Source organism: Chaetura pelagica, unplaced genomic scaffold (genome assembly GCF_000747805.2).
Source record: "Chaetura pelagica isolate M959 unplaced genomic scaffold, ChaPel_1.0 scaffold591, whole genome shotgun sequence".
Taxonomy (NCBI): domain Eukaryota; kingdom Metazoa; phylum Chordata; class Aves; order Apodiformes; family Apodidae; genus Chaetura; species Chaetura pelagica.
In genome coordinates, this window is record NW_009951959.1 from 308229 (window position 1) to 328233 (window position 20005).

At 44.0% G+C, this 20005-nt stretch overlaps 1 protein-coding gene across 1 annotated transcript in view; it reads right to left on the minus strand.

Annotated features, from left to right (window-relative positions):
* Positions 1-11739, minus strand: part of DNM1 (dynamin 1) — a 42192-nt gene extending 30453 nt beyond the window's left edge. Inside the window, 9 exon segments of the mRNA XM_010000765.1 lie at positions 4516-4654; positions 5463-5530; positions 6661-6796; positions 6881-7023; positions 8109-8269; positions 8972-9070; positions 9589-9792; positions 10885-11034; positions 11610-11739. Of these exon segments, the coding sequence (XP_009999067.1) occupies positions 4516-4654; positions 5463-5530; positions 6661-6796; positions 6881-7023; positions 8109-8269; positions 8972-9070; positions 9589-9792; positions 10885-11034; positions 11610-11739 (1230 nt within the window).
* Positions 11740-20005: the final 8266 nt, after the last annotated feature.

The window sequence follows — 20005 nt, forward strand, 5'->3', positions numbered from 1 at the left end:
GCCAGATACAGAACACAGTGTAAGCTATCAAACCTACCAAAACAAAAAAGCACCACAAGAGAAACAGGCTGGAAAAGAGTTACTCTGCCTCACCACATCAGCTTCCACAATCTGGCAACAGCAGGACTTTGCAAGAAATAAAACTGGGCAGAGCTCAGGGCACGTCAAAAGTGTCTCCTTCACAGAAGTGAAGGTGAGCTCCAAGTATCTAAGCACAATCAGACCTTGCTAGCTCAGCTCTTGCCCCCAACTCTGCACTCTTATCAATCCTTATCTTCCCTTTCTTCTCAATTCGCATAAATGTTGGCAAGTCTGGTTGTAACCCTGAAAAAAGGGAATTTGAATTTTCAAGTCCTAAAATAACCCATGAAACAGCCGTTTCCAACTCAGCTTCCAGAACATACTTCTGTTGTGCCACAGTAACATTTCTGGCCCCTCACTGGCAAACTTTAATTGCCACATCTGCCTTTTTTTTTTTTTTAAGGAGGCATGTGGTGCCCTCTCCTGGAGGAAACCAGCTTGGGAAACAAGCTCACTCCTGCCCCAGCCTCTAGGCAGTATTTTACATCCTCCACATCCCTCAGAGCAGTTTCCCTCTCCACCTGTTGCTGCCCTCAGGCTTCACATCCTACAAGAAAAAGTATCCAAACTACCTCCCCACTGAGCATAGTCCATGGAGTGAGATCAGCAGGAGGATGATGCAGGAGCGTAATGCCTGGAAAAGCTTTTCCCCAAGCCTTTTGGGACAGTGATCTTCTGCTGACTTTGGACTCCTCTTGCAGAACCATCCTGCAAGAGGCTGCAAGGTTTTTTTCTGACTTTATCTTTTTCAAGGGTATCTGAATTTTTTTAAAGGGGTTCCAGAAAAGAGTTTGAAGTTCCAAATGGGCAGGTGGTGCCACAGCAAACGGGGCCCGTGAAGGGTTTGATCCACACTGAGGTGAACATCACTGAGCCAGAGGAGAACGGTATGCTAGAATAATTACTGGATCTCAGCTAAAGGGCCCATCAGCTGATGTCCACTCCTCTCAGCTTGATTTTAAACTGCTCTTACACCTTCAGGTTGCTGCTCTCCTTCAGATGCATCTTGATATGCATCTTTTCTCACTAGGTTTGCTGGAGTTCCTGGGCTGTGTGTGGAGAAACAGCGTGGAAGTGCGTGGGCAGGGGTTGGGCATTGATCTTTCTTGGTGTTTTTTTGTTTCTTTACCTTTTCGCTACACTTTCTGATGGTGGATGTGAGCTCACTCACTACCATATCCACACACTTCAGACACGGCTCCTTCAACTTCTGCACCTGCTTTTTCACTATGGCTTCAAAAGCGAGGTCAGGCGTGAAGAGACCCGTTCTGCATGGCAGGGGCAGGGTGGGAGGAAGCAACGGGGGAGAAGAAAGCAAAGCAGAGAAAGAACAGGAAGGAGGAGGAAAGAGAAGAAAGGGAAAGGGGAAAGAGAGAAAACAAGGCAAAATGAGAAGTGAAATTTTGGTTCATTCCATTCGTTTATTGAACCAAGTGAGCATTGCTATGCGGCCTGTGCACTGCCAAGTATCAGGAGAGTCTACAGGCAAGTGGAAATGGAAAGGGGGGTGAGGTAGGAGCAGCTGGGCCAGTGAAATGGTGAGCTGCCTAGAGCAAGATGAACGGATGGAACTCCCCAGGGATCAAGTGATCTCTTCCTGAAGGAAAGCTTTTTTGGATTTTAAGACAAAGCTGCTTGCCACAGTGAGCCACTGCCTCTTTTCCTCACCATGTCTCACTTCCATTTGTCTCAGGCACTCTCCTTTCCACCAGTTACCACTCCTTCATGTGCTCCTTATTCCAGCTGCAGGAAGCCTGAACAGGAGCCAAACTACGACTTGCAAAGATCTGCCACTTGCATCTTGCTTTGGCAGAACTGAACTGAGTGGATGTCTCTCCATTTCAGGGATTCAGACAAACTGCTCCCTTTATTGAGCATATTTCATCTCACTTTTCCTGCAACATTAACTTCCCCAGGAAGAACAGAAGCACCCAGAACTAAGGAAAATGCAAACATGCTACAAGACATCCATAGCTACACAAAGCATCCATTCTGCCCCAACTAACCTGCAGCATCAGACCCAATACAAGCCTGTTGAGGTCTATAAGGAAGTATTAATTTCCGCTGACACTATGTAAGTGGCCTGCATACTCAATGCCTCCACTATGAAAGAGCAGGAAGTTCACAGAAGCTAAAGTTACTAAAATGTGGCCAAGATTGATCCAAATCAAGACTACTGCACCCAAGTTCTTCAGCACATCTTTTAACACTTTGGAGCATCCACCAAGATGCTCTTTGTTACACAATCTGAGTCACTTGTCTTAGCACAGGGCATTACTGCTCTGCAAGCGCTTTCAAGGGGACAGTGTCCCCTTGACATGGGAAGGACAGTTAAAAGTCAAACCTGGGCTGCCTACAGCTAACAACCAATCCATGGGTAGCTATAAATAACCACCACCTCACATAAATCAGGTATTTCCCCCTTCATTTTATCTTCCACATCTCTGGATAACACCTGCAAGACCCCAAGTAACACCAGTATTAAAACACTCTTCAGCAAATATTATAGGACCTACAACTAGTCTGCCTTTTAAGCAGCAATGAGCTGGAATATGTTTATAGGATTCAGTTTCACCCAAGGGCCTCTCTCAAGGTGCCAACAACACCCCTTTTGAGCAAAGAAGGGCATTTTCAGAGTTCAGTTCTGACTCAGCAGTTTTCCTACTAATCCAGTTCCCTGCAAAGCTCAATATATGGTTTCCCCCATCAGATTTGGGGGCCCCGGACAAAAATAAAATAAAATTAAAAGATCAGTCTTTTCCAGTACCTGAGTGTCACCTGAAAGACATTTTGTTTCTTCAGATACAAAATAGTAACCATGGCTACTACAGAATACACAGAGCAACTAGCTCTGAAGTCAACCAAATTCTCAGCAGTAGGATTTCAGCTAAAATTGAATGCTTTAATCCTGAACTGGTGGCACTTCCCCCCATCCCTGTGGGTTCTTCTCCCTTATTTCCTACCTTGCTGTACCCACCACCTGATCACTTGAAGAACCTGCCCCTGTCAGAACAGATGATCAATTCTGAAATTATCAGTAAAAGAGGAAACAAAAAGAAACAATGAAGTGGGAAATGGAGGGAAGGATGCAAAGAGAAAGAATGAAGGGGAGATTTCTGAATAGCAACTGATGGATGGAAAACAAATCAAGAGAAGCTTCAGAGGGCATAAAAAAAGGAGGGCCCTTCTGATCCAGTTAGCAGGCAACTCTGGATACTTGGCAGCCCGAGGGCCTGTGCTTACCTGTCGCCAGGCTCTAATGGCAATTTTCTGGGTGCTCCCCACAGTCACACACCCCAAGAGAGGACAGCAAGACAGAAAAAGGAAGCTCCTCCAGCACTCTAGAAACCTGAGCAACCTCTTGCTACATCCACTTTGTTTTCCCAGTCTATCCTGGGGGACAAAGCATGTGCCTGCATGCCTGACCCCTTCTACAGAGGCTCTTGGCCCTAAGGACCAGGCATTTCTACAAGTATCACCACTGGGGCACCTTTTCCTACCCTTGCAGAGCCAGGGTGTCAGACTCTCCTGCAATGCCCATTTACCTGCACCTGAATAGCCAGTGGTGATTCCAGTCTCCAGTGCCCATACCACCATCCTAACTGAGATGCCCTTTCACCAGCACCTAGCTCTGCCTGAAAGAGCAAGCCATGGCTGAGAGGAATGGCAGAACTCTTCTTATCTTGCTGCCTTTCAACTCCAGCCTCAGAAACAAAAGCTACCATATCCAAAGGGCAGAATCAAGGTAGGTTCCCTCCCTCCCTCTGCCCAAATAAATACCAGCATGTATACCAAAGGGCAAAACCTGAAGCCCTCTTTCTGAGGGCAGGACCACTCCAGAGGTTGATGGACATTTCTAACTTGCTTCTTCTCAGCCATGTGCTGCTCTTCCAGGGCAGGATTTGGACCAAGCCAACCAGAAACCAAGCCAAACACGACAGGAACGCTTCCCTGTGATCCACCCCACAGCTAGAACTGCTGCAGCCTCTGAAGTTCAGCCTCATACATCCCCCCATCAGCACCCAAAGGCTAGTCTGGGATTAACACTAAAAAACAGAGGACAAAATTAAAATCCCAGTTTCTAGCTTGGAAAATAAACCCAGATAATTTAAAGTCACATGTGGCCACAAAATAAATACCCTTCGTTTTAGAGGGAATCAGCAGTCATGCTACAGACAGATGGGTGGCAGGGACATCTCCAGCACCCTTCAGCTCTAAAACCTCCAGGGAGCAGGGCCCTTGCCCAGGTCCCACAGCACTTCCTATCCTGTTTGGCTTGTCCTGTGTGGGGCTGGATTGCCCCAGGCTGGTGCTGCTCAGGTCTAGTCATGCTGAGGAGGTGGCCAGAAACACCGAGTGTGGCTGCAGGCAAGTCCCTGCCCAGGTCACAATGCTGCAGGTGGAGGGTGCCAGCTCCATGCTGCCTCTGGTTACCTTCTTGGTGCACTGTCTAACGGTATTGATTAACTCCGAAATGACCATGTCCACGCATTTCAGGCAAGGCTCTTTAATCTTCTTCACCTGCTTTTTCACAATGGTCTCAAAGGCCATGTCGGGTGTGAAGAGACCGGTTCTAAACACCCAGGGTGGGGATAAGACAGAGCAGGGGGAGGAAAAGGGGCAAGGAGAATGTCACAGCATTACACACACATCTTGGAGCAGGCACTGTCACCACTGAAACCCAGCACACAGGGCTGGGGAGCATCAGGTCCCTCAGACAAGCCCTGACCAGAGTCCATGGAAAAGGGGGGATGCTTGGCACCTCCCAGAAAGAAGGTGCTGAGGGCAAAATGGATCCCAGCTGGACAATAACTATTTCACCTCAGCCATCAGGCCTAAAGGCTGGCAGGGGCTGTGCTTTGACAGCTAACCTCTGCTGAGGGCAACACAGGTATGTTCACTAACTACATCCTGGGACCACTGGGATCCTGGTGATGGGCACCCCAATGCTCCCTCAGATCTCTAGGGGAGGAGGTGCTCAGCACCTCTCAGTACATAGTTCTGAACAACTAACAGTTAGTTAGTAAGGAGGCAGAAAGTGAAAACTAATGTTTTAGTTTTAACTAAATGAAGGAGTAGTGTGGGCTTGAATCCCTCTTTCTATCCTTTCTTATGTCCAGACACAAGCAGGAGGGACAATGTGTCTGGTCACCAAGGCAGTTTTACCTTTTAGGCTTCTGCAACTCTCACATGGGAAGAGAAAGCAAACTGTCTTGGATGATTGTCCCTACTCCCAGATTCAAGCCACTGGGGTGGTCCAAGGAGGTTATCCCTCCCCTGGGTCTGACCTACCGTACCTCTGAAGTCTTCAACTCCACTGGGAAGGTCAAGAGGTATTTACAAGGCTAAGCAGCCAGTGCTCTGCCTAGTGTGATACGTGCCTGATACCATGGATGTTCTTGATGGCATAGCTGATCTCCCGCCGCAGCTCCTTCTCATCAAACTCCATCTGCACCAGGAGAGAATCTTATCAGAAAATGCCTGACACTTCTTTGCACAGCCCCAGGACACACAACAGCATGAGAAGAGGTCCCACGCCAGCACAATCCTGTGACAAATGAGATATTAGCTCAAGTGTTGGACACTGAGCCCAGTCATGAAGCTTCTATTGCCACTGCAGACATCCTGGAGAAATCTGAACAGCTAAAGAGCTACAGTTTTATGTTCCAAGTCCCAGCAGCTCCCAAAGATCTTCTGAGATAAAGCAATAAGGTTGAAATGCAAGGTGGCTTTCTAAAACAAACTGGTGTCACCCAAGATTTAGCATAAGGTCTTGACAGCTGTTTTTCCATTGGACACCACAAAGAGATTTACAATCCACATAAATAGATGTATTATCCAATACAAGGCAGGCTCTTATATTGCACTGAAAAGGCCTCATCTTATTCAAATGCAAAAAAGGAAGCAAAATGTAGAAAATCCAGGAGTAGAGTGATTTGGCTCTCAAGTCTCTTGCAACTGACATTAAAGAAAGATTTTACATACCACTTCTGGTCAGGTTAGTGTACTTTGCCATCCAATAAAACTATCATTCAATAAAAATCCTCTTCAACTGTTGAGACAGCAGAAGAGTTTCTACACTGCACCCACCTCTAGATCATTGATAAGGGACAGGCAGAACTAATCCCAGGTATTTCTACATCCTCTTTTCTACTTCTTGCCAATCTACTAGAGCAGCTTTAGATTGGTGCTCAGGATCAAGGAAATAAAAGTTACGGCACCATTCATACTATGTGAAGTTCAAAATACTTCTGACAACATATCTGCAAGGACATAGTCATTTATTTACTATTGTTTGTGCTAAAATAAGTTATTTTGCACATTTAATTTAGGAATTAAACCAGAGATAGATTGTCATTTAACTGAAAGTTAAGTTCTGTCACTAGGACAGGGACTGAGGGAAAGGTCTGTACTATGGGAAAGCTCCAGTAAGGGAGATTAAGTACAAAAGGTGATAAAAGGAAAAGCATGAAACAAAGTCGCCAAAGGGAAAGACAGATGATGAAGGATACCAAAAGGAGTTAGGAGACAGACAGAAGAGGTAACAAAGCAGATCTCAGCAGCCCAGGGAAACAGTACCTTCACCAGTTCAAACGGGAAGCGCTCATGGAAGATGCGGTTAATCCTGGCTCCTCCTGACAGCTCATAGGTATCAATTTGGTCTCCAGAGCCCTCAATGCGTTTCTCGAAGTCCACAGCAAACTGCTGGACCATCCTGAAAGAAAATAAAAGCCATGAAGTAGAAGTCAATGGCTGAGCAGTCGTCTCCAGGGAGGGACATGCAGCTAAGGCCACTCACTGAAGCAGAGCTTTGGTCTTGCGAGCAGGGTCATCAGGGCGAAAGCTCTTGTACTCCTCCACCTCCTTCTCAATGGAGAGCAGCTGGCTTTGGAGCTTGTTCCGCAGCCCTGGCAGGGTGTCACGGATGTGGTTGGTCAATTGCTGCACAAGGAAAAGGTTTAAGATTAGAATAAACCTCCAGGTGGGAAGAGTTTGCTACCTCCACAACACAAAATGGAGAGGAACACTCCTCTCTTCTGTGCTCCATCCTGCTGAGTGGTCCTAATTAAAATCTATCCCAGGACAGATACCAGTTATGAGCTGGGTGTATGCTGCCTCCCCAACTCCCACCTATTGCACCCCTGTATTCCTGACCTTCATTTTACCTTCTAGTCTGGTACAAAACTCCCATTCATCCAAGCCTGCTACCTCCAGTCCCAGGACAGCTTTACATACAAGTATTAGCATTTGCTGTTTAAAACAGGGAAAAGGCTGTTCTGTCTTCAGATCAGCACACCACTGACACTCAAGGTGGTGGTTGAGGCCTTTTTCAACAATAAAAGGTGCCAAAGCAAGGTGGAAGGAGCCAAAAGCTCTAATAAGAGGGTTTCCAGAGAGCACAGCTGTGGAAAACTCCAGCTTAAATGTTAATATTTAAATAAGGAAGAAGGGATAAAGTAATTATTCACTAAAGTATTTAGATGGAGCTGAGAGGGAAGCTACATTAGTTGCTGCTGTGACACAGGAGATAAGACAGCATCAACAGATGGAAAAATTACTACCAGGATCACATTTAAATCAATCTTTATAGCTTACTCTTAGGTAGAGAGACTCCTAGAAATTTAGAAGCTATTTTTAGCTTAACCAGAAAGACTTTATATTCTGATAGTGTAAATGCTATGAAACAACTAGTGATTTTGCACCAGTGTCACTGAGAGGATGAAGCAGTGCTCTGCTTTTGGTGAGTAAGCTCTACTGTTGGCCTTCATGTACAATCCTGATATAGTGAAACACAAGTCAGGCAAATGTCAAAGGACCTGGAACCAAAGTGCTTTTTATGATGCAGAGAAGGAAGAGTTAACCAACCTTCACCATTCTCACTGCAGCAAAACATTTTAAAGCATTTTTCAGTTTGCCAGCCACAAATTTTAGCTTTTCTTGTATTCTTCCAGCTTAGCAGAGCCCTGCTGGCCACCCTGGCCATTCTGGTGGCACAGTGGGCAGCAGTTCTTAGTTCTTGGCAGTACCTGGTTCAACACTTTCTGCAGGTAGGGGGTTCCCATGCGATCAGCCATGTGTCTGTAGGCTGGGTGGGAGAGAAAAAATTTTCTCTCTGCAGCCAGAGCTGCCTGAATGTCCTTCTTGCCATCAATGTCCTTCTGACTTCTGTTGACTACACCAATGTAACCTGTAAGAGTGGAGTTAGATCAGATGGTTGCAAGGATGTAAGCAGGACTCAGAGGAAGAAGGAAGCTACCCAGCTGGCAGCACTGCAGAAGGGGAATTGTAGTGCAAATGTATTATTGGGAACTAACTGGAAGAGTCTAGAACTACAATTTCCTCTGAATGGGCTCAAGTTCTGATATTTTGGTGTGCAGGACAAAAGTGACTATGCAATTGAAAATTAGCTTATTGCTCTTTCCCCAGTCACAAAACATGTCTTAGCCTCATTCATTTAACACTCCTCGATTAAAGCCTTCAGGAGAGGGACTTTGCTGTGTATCACAGTCCAAAATTACTTCATCTGATATACTACAGAAATGCCAATTAGATAAAAGATGAGGGAAGCCTTTTAGACAGGAGTTCCACTTTTGCAGCTTGCCTTATCAAAAGTAGTAAAGAAAGAGAAAGCAGAGATAGGAGCATAAGGCTGTGCTTCTGCTAGGACCACATATCAAGGTAAAAATAGCTAAAATGTTCACAGTAAAAGCATGACTGATCCCTGCTCCCCAACTTTTCTCAGTTCCAGCTTGGAACAGAGATGGCTTAACCACAAGTTGTAACAGATGTTGCAGGAATGGGCGGTACTAGAGGAAGGGAATGAGGCCAAGATACCTTACACAAGGAAAACAGAGGAAGAAGGTAATGGACAAAGCACAAGGAAACACACCTCGACGGAGAGGAAGTAATTTATTTTCTAATACATCTCGTGCATCAGTTCCTTCATCCATAAGATCCAGCTTAGTGATGACTCCAATTGTGCGTTGCCCTGTGGAAAAAAACCAAACATACTTGATAAACAACTCATGTAATATTTTCTTCTGTTCACAGAGCTTATGGATTGCTCAGCTTGGCTACTAAAGTGCTTCTGAACTCAAATGTTACAGTTCCCATCATGTCCAAGATGCCATGAGAGCAAAACAATAATCAAGCTCAGCTGTCAGTTTTACCCTGCTGAAACACACATGCCATGCCAGAGCAGAGAGGGATTTTCATGCAGATTTTACTGTTTTTCTCTAGGCAGAATAAAGATGACTAAACAAAAGGAAAGGAAATCCTACACTTCTTCAGAAATGGGGCTTGGATAAAGCAAGAGAAGGGGAACAACAAAAATTCTAACACAGTAGCTGTTAACACTCACTAACACCTCTCAGAAGAACATGTTGGTAAAGATAGAACCCAAGACAGACAGGAGCCCATAGCTACTGGACTAATCACAACCAAAAGATAAAAGGAAAAAATCAGGCCATTGTTCAGTAATGTCATGCTAAATTAAGAGATATTTACCTTGAGGATCCACTTCCTTGGCAATCTTCAGGGCATCAGAATTGGCCAAGTCAGAGTTGGCTGGTGATACTGCCAGGATGAGGCAGTTCTCTTTGGTGACAAACTGCATGAGCATATCTCGGATCTGAAACTCGATGTCAGGGGGCTGGTCCCCTACTGGGACTTTTGTCATACCTGGTAGATCCACCAAGGTCAGGTTCAGGACTAGACACAAGAAAGAGGAGATAGCACAAGAGAGTGTTGAGGTAGGAATGTTCCGGTCTGTAAGAAGTACCTCTAGTGTCTCAAATATATAATAGGCCTAACAAACATACAGAAGCACAGAGCTTTCTGGTTCCTGTCACTGTGAGCAAGAACTAGTTGCTAGTTATTACTAGTCATGATTGTCAATGACCTCACTACCCTTCCCTTAAATCACTTGTTTTCACACTGATTAGGGAAAATGTGCCTCAAAGTCTTCCCACTGAAAGCAGCAGCATGATGGTACATTTTTCACTTCATAACAAAGACTGGAGAGTCAGAAGAGCTGGTTCCACTCACTAGGACTTCTCCTACATATGGAGGGGCTCAGTCCTGCCGCCCTTATTCCAGGGAGGCTCCTGCCAAAGTCAGCTGGGCCTTCTCCTGAAGGACTACAATGTGCAGCCTTGTAACACTTTAATTGCCTTGCTGAGAGAGAAAAAAAACCCTAAAAATCAAGCACAAGTTCTATCCAGCCAAGTGCTCTGTAGCACTGAGCTACATAGCTTAAATGGCTACACAGCTGTCCACACTTAAAGATCTAGCAAATTTGGGACCATGTCTCTCCCTTGTTTAAGCATAATTCTTCCACTAAGATCAGCAGTCTATGACCATAGTTCTCTCCAGCCAGTGCCTATGCAAAGTATGTCTTTACATCCAAACAGAAGTGCTCTTCAAGAAAGCCACAATTTTTATTTTGTTCCATTTCTTTGTCCAGTAAAGCAGTATCAGAAGGTAGGGAGACTCTTCACCCTAAAACCCACATTGATGGAAAGGAACTGCCTCAGGACCAACAACCTCAGCCCTGTGTGTCTGCACAGGTATCAGTGGTTTTAAGGAGTTCTACTGGCAGTCAGGTACTTCAGCTGTCAGACAGACCTGTTCCAGCAGTGTGGCTAAGGCTGGCAGTTTCATACAGCACAGCCCAGGCATGTGGAGATTAAAAAACAAACAAAAACACTCCCCATTTAATCTGTTCTTTTCTGCCTTTACTCCACAACAAAGCAACAGCCTGCCTCATCTATCTCCTGACACAGATGCTGCATTAAGACTCACCATGGGGAGAGTAGACTCTAAGATTGATGGGCACAGGGGAAATCCCTTTGTTGGAGCCAGTAACACGATCCGTTTCAGCCTCAATCTCCAAACGGACCTCCTCAAAGTCAGTGAATTTCTTCCCTTTGCAGTGTAGAAACTCGCCATATTCTATTTAAACAGAAGCACAGAGTTAGGAATAGCCACTGAAATCAGAGAAACAATAAAAGTGTGATGAAAACATACATCCCCTAGCAAAACAGATGACCCTGCTAATAATCTACCTAAATAAGGGGATAAGATGATCTAATGTACTGAAAACCCAGCGTGAGAACACTGGGATTTGGAGAGGAAAGACTAGAGATCTCATCCAGGAGTTGGCAAGTGAATAGTTCAAGGTAGTTAGATCATCTTATCCCCTTATTTAGGTAGATTATTAGCAGGGTCATCTGGCTTCTAGGTCTTACCTACTCATAAGAGTCACAGCTGCACAGGCAAAGGAAACTTGTGGTAAGTCTATGCATGGAAACTTGCCTAATAAATTAAAACAAAGTAACTAAAGAAGCACTTTGCCTCTGAACATTTAATGCACCAGATGTTAAAAAGGTAGAACTGAAAACAAACCACAGATCATCTTTACTGTGGAAAATTATATTTTTTTTTCCATACTGAGCCGTGCCACTGATCAAATAAGACCCTTCTTGACTAAGCAATCCAGCTGGACACAGGGAAGGCAGCTCACATACCTGTGCTGGAGTTCACCAGTTGCAGGACCAGGGGACGCCTGGTTACGATGCCAGATCCACGTGGCAGAAAGTCCCTGAAATGAAACAGGAAGTTTCAGATGAGTGAATGATTGTTTCCTTCCCTTTTCATAGCTTTTCTGCTTCTATAAGCATTCATGGGTTTTAAAAAAGCCTCAGCCATAGGCACAAAAAAGTTGGAGGTGCTTAAAACTGAGTGCTCCTCCTCAAGAAGGAGAGCTTGTTCTGAAGAAGCCTGTACTCACAGCACATGCCCCCTGATCCTCTGTAACAGCTCCAGCTCCTTCAGCTCATGTTCCAAGCTAACCAACTAGCCCATTTAATACAGATGTCTGTACTTTGGAAAAAATGAATCTCTTTCATCAGAAAGAAGTTGAAGCAGAGCCTGAGAACTAACGTGCCTCCTTTCGACAAAACACAGTTACCCAAACTACAAAAGAATCACACACACCCTGCACTTTGGGGCTTTAGAAGACCCCATATTGTTCCAGTCTGCAAACACCATATGATACATCTGAAAGAATAAACAACAGAGACTTGCCTCCACCCAGGGTTTCTCCTGGCTAACTTACTCAAGACAGAAGTATTGCCAAGGCAAAAGCAACAACAGCTTCCATCTATATCCACAAGAATCCTGAATTTTCATGTATTTCAAATCATTTACAAGGAAGGAAACCTTTCACTATCCACCTCCAAATGCTGACTTAGCAGCCACAACCCACATTTTCTCCTTTACTTTTTCTTTTTCCAAATCCAAGTGCTTTCATCAAACCTAGGCCTGCTCATTAATTCTGCCCAGGACCTTGCTAGTTTGTGGCCTGGTCTTCAAGTACTCAGCTGTTCAGGTGGCTCAAGAGCCACTGAGCATTTCTGAAAATATTATCTTTTGCTTCCTTGCCTAGTGGGAGAAACATCATTTCAAAGCATGGTTTATACAGCATGAATACAGCTTTCTTTGTTAAAGGAAGCCCTACCTACATTGCTTGGATTCTGGCTCTCAATCTTCCTCCCTTGGTAGCTGTGGCATGAATAATTTTGCTAATTCAGTAGTGATTCTAACCCCTCTGCCTAATGAGAATTCCAGGGCTCTCCATTTTTAGAGTCTTGCTCTTAGTCCTGCAGGAGTTCAACACCGACAAAGCACAGACAAGGAATGAGCTTTTGTTTTAACAGAACAGACAAGAACTTGACCGATTTTATTTCAGCTCCTGGTTTAGCCACTGATTTCCTATGTCATCCCATGCAAGTTCTTCTACTTCTCTGTATTCCTATTTCCTCAGCTGTAAGAGGAACTCCCCATCTGTGGGCTGTCAGAATAACCTGATAATGTTAAAAACTGCCAGAGTAGTTTCAAGGGAAGGGATGGTAAGGAGGCATCATACAATCTCTAACACCTCAAACAGAAAGTATCTGCTGAAAGTTATCAAGTTTGGAGTAATGATGCTTCTGGTACAACTCTACCAGTTACTACTCCAAGTCTACAGGGCCAGATGGGATCCACCCAAGGGTACTGAGAAAGCTGGTGGAAGTGCTCACCAAGCCTCCTTCCACCAATGAGCAGTCTTGGCTAGCCAAGGAGGTTCCAGTTGACTGGAGGTTAGCAAGTGTGAGACCCATCTACAAGATGTGGATGTGGTGTTGAGGGACATGGCTTAGTGGTGGACTTGGCAGTGCTGGGTTAATGGCTGGACGTGATGATCTTAAAGGTCTTTTCCAACATAAACAATTCAATGATTCTAATAAGACCATAACCCATTGTCATAATTTCAGGCTTTTCAGAAGTATAAATGGTTAACCAGGGTTTGTCTGTCATTTGTTTTACAAATAGTACAGCTCTAGTTTTCCATTCCAGTGGGATTAACCCTGGAATCATTGAGGGTTAGCATTCTAGCAGCTATCTGCTGTCTCAGCTCCATTCCTATAGATGTCTGTGGTGAATACATGAGAGTCCACATCAGCAACAAACCCATCTGAGCCACAATGACTTCTTCTGAACTTACTCTGAGAAAAAGGTATCTTATTACTACTGACTCCATTTCCGATACCTGCAGTATTAAATCCTACTTTACTGTAGTAAAAGCACAATTTGCATTTACAAGGATGAGTCCTCTAGGAATTAAGATTCCACTCATATTGTGCTCCATCTTTTCCTGAAACTTTCTGCTTTGGCCAAGACCTTGATATCTCTGCTGTCCTTGTCACAGCTACAAAGGCAAAAACTCAGGATAAAGGTAGATGGAAAACCTATATGGCATAAAGATTCCAACATTACTAAAAAAATGATCCAATTTATTGTGTTAACTGAGTAGGTCCCAGGCTATTCCAAGTGAAAAACACTAAGTCCTTGTAGAAGACAAGACAACAAATCCATTAGCCAAATTTAGTCACCTAAATCAATAATCACAGTGCTGCTTTAGTTCTGAGTGAAAATATGTGCACTCTGATTCCTAATATCAGACATGTGTTCTTTTCCACGACTTATGGGGAGGTACAGGCAGCTCAACTTTGTAAGTCTTCTCTATGCTTGACTATCAAAAAGCTTTATAAAAACCCCACAATTGATGCAGTAGGACCCCACTGTATCCATATTGTTTACTTTCCTTCACTTCCTTTCCCCACTTTTGGACAAACTCCTCCTTCCTCCTGCTCCAGTTCAGCCTTTCAAATCAGAGATATTAAAACGTAAGGATTAGCAAACTCTGGTGAGCTGGCTGGGTGCCAAGGAAGAGGCAGCATTAGGAATCTTGCCTGCCCTCTTGCAGTAGGCACAATAAACTGCTCCTGTAAATAAACTACCACAGAACCTATGCAACATGCCCAGCACAGTTTTTTTAGTCCACTTAGCAGGCCAAAGGAAAGAGCTACACACACCCTATTGCTCTAGAAAGAGCAGCACAAAGTCATGAAATTAAGACAGAATCATGGAAATTATACGTGAGGTAAGAATAATCACATGTGAGATGACTTGGGCAGGCAAGAATAGAAGGGTTAAACTGGCTTATTCAGTTCCAGAACAGGAGATGTATGATAGCAAGGATGGGAAAGGAAACAGAAAGGTGGAACAAGCCTTCAGAGATAACATGCTGTAAGGTTCCATGTGCTGGAAGAAGGAGGGCAGCAGGGATTCTACCTGTAAGACAAGGCAGCCTCTAGTATGACATCAAAAGCAGCCTCATTACATACACGGCTATACTAGACTGTGCCTGAAATATGTTACTCAATTAGGTTGAGGACACCAACCCCATTTTATTCCTTTGCTTTGTATCTTAAGAACTGAAAATTACTCTTTTTTGTTCCTCTGTAACATGAAGAAGTGTCATAATAATTGATTTCTTATACTTTCAAGCAGGAATACTGTGCCAGTTCTTCAGGGTTGGCTTTGTCCAGAAAACACAGCAAAGTAGCAGCTAAAACTGATAGAGGAAGCTGTGCTCAGGGAATAGAAACATTTAATTTGCTTGTATTCCTTTTACTTAGCCATTGACTCAAACCTGCCTATCAAGATATTGAGGTTTCACTTCTAGCAATGCAATTCCAAGCATTTTATCAGATTTGGAAAATGAGGCTCACATCAGCCGCATTCCCAAAACCATTCCCAAGATGTCAGGCAGGGAAGTGACCTCAAAATACATTTGTTATATTTTGCATTGCTGACTTCTGAAGTGCCTACACATGCTCTCAACTAGCTACCTCTTCAGGCCAAATCAAATCATATCAACTCCTTCCAGTCTTATTTCTATTTTAGTAGGCAGAGCTGCATTAAAATACAGATTTGGGCTGAAAGCCGCATTAGTGACACAATAGTAAAAAAATATTTGAGGGATAGAAAACAATCTAGTAGACTGTTTATAAGACACAGGAGATTGATAAACTACTTATAAAATTCAACACAGACTGTACAGAAAGGGAAGAAAACACTGATAGATGCAGTAAAAAAAGTAGGACAGATACCCATACAAGAAGTTTGAGGCTTCCTGAAGAGGCACACACTGAAACTTTCAGACAAATTTGTGTTTATTTATTGCTACAACACTGAAAAAAATGTGAATGTGTCCATTAAAAGAATCATAGAACGGTTTGGGTTGGAAGAGACCTAGAAGATCATCTAGTTCCAACCAAAGAAGAGACTTGCATGAGCTGGTTTGCTGCAGTAGGGTCACATTTGTTCCTAAAGAACACACACAATTTGCTAGTGAAAAAACTCAGAACTTATTTATTCCTTTGGTCAAACACTTGATCTTGATCTGACATTTTCTTGTTTAACAAGAGGTCTCCAAAGATGGAGAAGGAACTCATCCGCCAGCATCTCAATGATTATTATGGGCATATTGTGCCTGGTTCATCCGCTTGGGTAGAATAAATGCTCTCAATCCTGATAAACACAAGAGAGAAATTATTTCATGAGCAAGTCTGCCCCTTGAAAGATAAATAGAAGACACTAACTCAAGTCTGGTTCTCCTTCATAACAGAAGTCATCTCGTTTTACCAGGAGGTAGAAGCCTGATGCAGGAAGTGCCTTTGAGAACACCTTCCTGGACTGATCCTTCAAGTGACATGCAAGTACCTCCATATGCAATTTCATAACTCAGCTATGAGGCAAGAACAAGTACAAATTTGCTTTTCCCCTCCCACTCAGTAGGTTAACAAGAAGGCTGCACTACAGATTTAGACTTTCCCGTTGACTTTGTGGCCTCTTCATATTATCTTCCCTAAACCAAAGTGCTTCTCAAACAAAAAAAAAAAGCCAGACAGGCCAACACAAACAGCAAGCACTTAAAAGCAGGTGCACAATGAATAAAAGCACCCAGCACTCTGCTATTATGGTTTTCTCTGGCCTTAGCTTTTCTCTTCTTCCATGCTGCATCATATGAACTTGGACACCAGTCCTGCGGATTCATCATCACATAGTAAGTCTCATTCCTAGAGAGCCATTTTTTTCCATTAAGGTTAGCACTTTTAGATAGGTTTAAGCCAAGGGATGAGTATTATTTGTCTGTCAGTCTCCACAGCATAACAGTGTGCCTAGTCTTGACCCTCAGTGAAAGAGCAATTCTATAAACACTTGATATAATATAATTTCTTAGGGTGTAGTTGGTACTGGTAAGACAATGGATACATATAGAAATAAAGATCTATTGTAAGTACAACACATTCCTGCATACTGGCAATATTATTGTGTACAATGATTCATTCTTCAAGAATACAATTGTGAAAAATAAAGACAGGCAATAATTCATGAGTGTCATCATGATATACATGTTAGCAGAAAAAAAAATAATTAGAGAAAGCCTCCCACTGCCTTGAGTGCCTATGTACAGTAGCATAAAGAGAGGTTAACACTATTGTACTGACTCGGAACACTTACAATTCCTTTAAGTGGTTCCAGCACCTAAACAGGATCCCAAACACCTAGCTGTTTCTCCCCAGTATAACTCTGGACCTATTTATAACATTGGGTTGGTTCATTTGCTAACAAGAGTCAGAGAGGCTAGATAATGCACTACTTTGAAAGTGTAGAAATAGGCTGCATTACACATTCACACACATCCTCCACCAGAACCAACATTCTGATTCTCACCACAAGAATCACCTTCCTGATTTGTTTCTCTCGCCCCTCTTACAACTGACCAGGATCTGTGATGTTCTGGAGCTCTCCTGCATTGTTTTCCCATGCTGGACTCCCACTTCATTCCAAGTAAGAAAAAAAGTACTATGTTCATAGAGTTAATAAATGAAATAAAGCCACATAAGAAACCTACATTAACTGCAAAAGGACACATTTCAGAAACCATAATGATCCAAGCAGGAAACCTTTCAGGAGGCTGTCCCTCCAAGAGAATCCACCTCCATAGAAAACTGCATGGCTGGCTTTTTGAAAGCCTTCCTACAGGGAGTTTGGAGAGGCAAATACAATTCCTTGTCAACAAGCATGATGTCAGGGTTTGTTTCTCTGATGTTTGGGACTAAAACATGAGCCATGGAAAGACAGCAGCTGAATGAGCTTCCATCTCAGCCATAGGGCTTGTCTTCTTGCCATGAAATTACTGCACAATTACTTAGACACTGATCTAGATATACGTGAGTCTCCAGTTGCTGCACCCTGTGTCACCTTCTTGGTCATTCTTGGCAGAGCATAGATCCTCTTTCCTACAGAGGAGGATAAAGCCTTTAGTTACTGAAATGCACTGTCATATTTATATGTTCTTGTGGGTCTCTGGGAGGACCAACACGTCTTGAATATCAAAAGTGGTAATAAAGACATGTTTCACCGCAGTCAGGACACATTTGTTGAGTCAAGTGTGGGGTGAGGGGGCTCAGACAACTAGAAAGGCTGGACCTTGTGGAACATTCTCACATCACTGATACAACATCTGCAGGGGCCAAGTTCAGACTTCAGCCTGCAGCACTTTCACAAACACTGCTAAAGCAAAAAGGGATATGAATGGCAATTTCTACATGAACACTTGCTTAGAAACAGCTCTCTCTCTCCCCTGCCTCCCAACCCCCAAAGTGCACTAAATCTCTTCCAGACCACACCAAATTCTGCTTTTCTTCCTTCTCTCTGGCTGCACAGACTGATTCCTACAAGTTACTGCAGTCAGTGTCTCATTCACTCCTTCCACACCTCCCTTTTTTGTACCTCACTCAGCCCCTCTCCTGCACATGACTCCATGCAGGTCTCTGGAAGCAGCGGGATAAGAGAAAAAGTTTTTCTATTGTTTATTTTTATTTGAATCCTTCGGGCTGATTTTTCTGTCTCACACTCTGCTAGCTTCAGGGTACATCAAAATCTGGAAGGCAGCTGTATGCTTTGTGCCACGTCATAGCTGCACCAGAGCCTCTCTGCACAAGCTAATCTGATGCAGAAGGACAGAGATTCATGGTTGTGCTGCTTCCACAGGGCAAGGGACATCCAAGAAGGTCAGAAGCCTTCTTACACTGCAGGGACTACACTTTTATTCAATGGCCTGGAGGTCTGCCAGCCCTCAGATTAACCTGGCACAGCCAAGAGCTTGCCCCAGAGGTTTCTGCTGCTGTCTGTCCACAGCAATTCCAAGGAAGCCAGTATAGCCTGGTTTTATGCTTGGTAGACCTTACAGCAGGATCTGCCCTGACTTTCAAAGTGCACTATATATACATTTTTAGATGACCTGAAAGCAAGGCAGAGATGTTGCTGCACTCTTCTGACGCACCCCCTGCAAACCCAGAACCAAGGGTTATGACATCCACTCAGCTCACTGGCTGCATTACAAAGCATAAAGCAAGAGTTTCTGGGAAGAGCTGCACTCTGTCCTTAACTCGGTTCACATAATATGTACTGAAGTCCCTACAGACAGAGGGGGGAGACAGGAGCTGAGCAAGTGGAATTTCAATGTTAGAGAAGGTTACACAGCTCCCATTCTACAGCTGTAGGAGGGGGAGAACAGACAAGGGAATACCTTGGGAAGGGGCTCAAACACACAGACATTACCATTTTTGTCAGTTTTCCATGGTCCGCTTTCCTTCTATCTAGAAATCCAGGTTTTCCCTCTCGGAATCATCACTGGGGCCTAGACAGGCAGCTACCTTTGGGACATGAGACTGAAACACAGAGGTGTTGTCAGCTCCTTTTAAAGGATCAGCAGTAGGATCTTGCATAGGCTCCACTCAGACTCAGTACTACGGACCACTAGGAATATATGGCTTTTAATATTGAATTGAAATATTTAATATTTTAATCATGGTTCTTATTTGAATCTCTTGTTCAAGGTTTATACTCATGCTTCAATTCCTTCCCTGATTTCATGAGATTAACTTCCATTTAAGAAGAAAGGTTTCAGAATCAGCACCCCCAGTCACAGGGCTTCAGGTGTTGGGACATTCTGAAAGCTGTACCCAGATGTAACAGGACAAAATAATTTTGTCACGCAAGCCACACTTGAAGTCTGTCTGAAAGATCTCAGCCTCCCCCAGTCCTTGCAGACACCACAAATAGCTCTTGTCTAGAGGAAGCTGTGCTAAAATATGAGCACAGTTCATCACCTTAGCCATCCAAACTGCAAAGTCTGGGCAGGATAGAGAGCCACAGCTCTCTCTGCGTATTTTAACACAGACTCCCTTTCTAGCTAGGAGTGACCGAGGCTAAATTATTTGCTTTAGTGCCATGGAGGGCTGTGACCCTGGGAATCCCAGCACATGACAGTGGTGCCTTGTGTCATCCCTGCTGGGGAAGCCTGCAATGGGAGCAGATTGGATCCATGTGCTTCTCTCCTTAGTTGTGATTGCTGACTAGATGGATAATTCCTTCATGGGCTGCTGCTCTACAATTGCAGTGTAGCAACCAATCCAATCTGAGAGCCAGAACCAGGCCCAGGGGGATAATTCCCCTCCTACTTCCC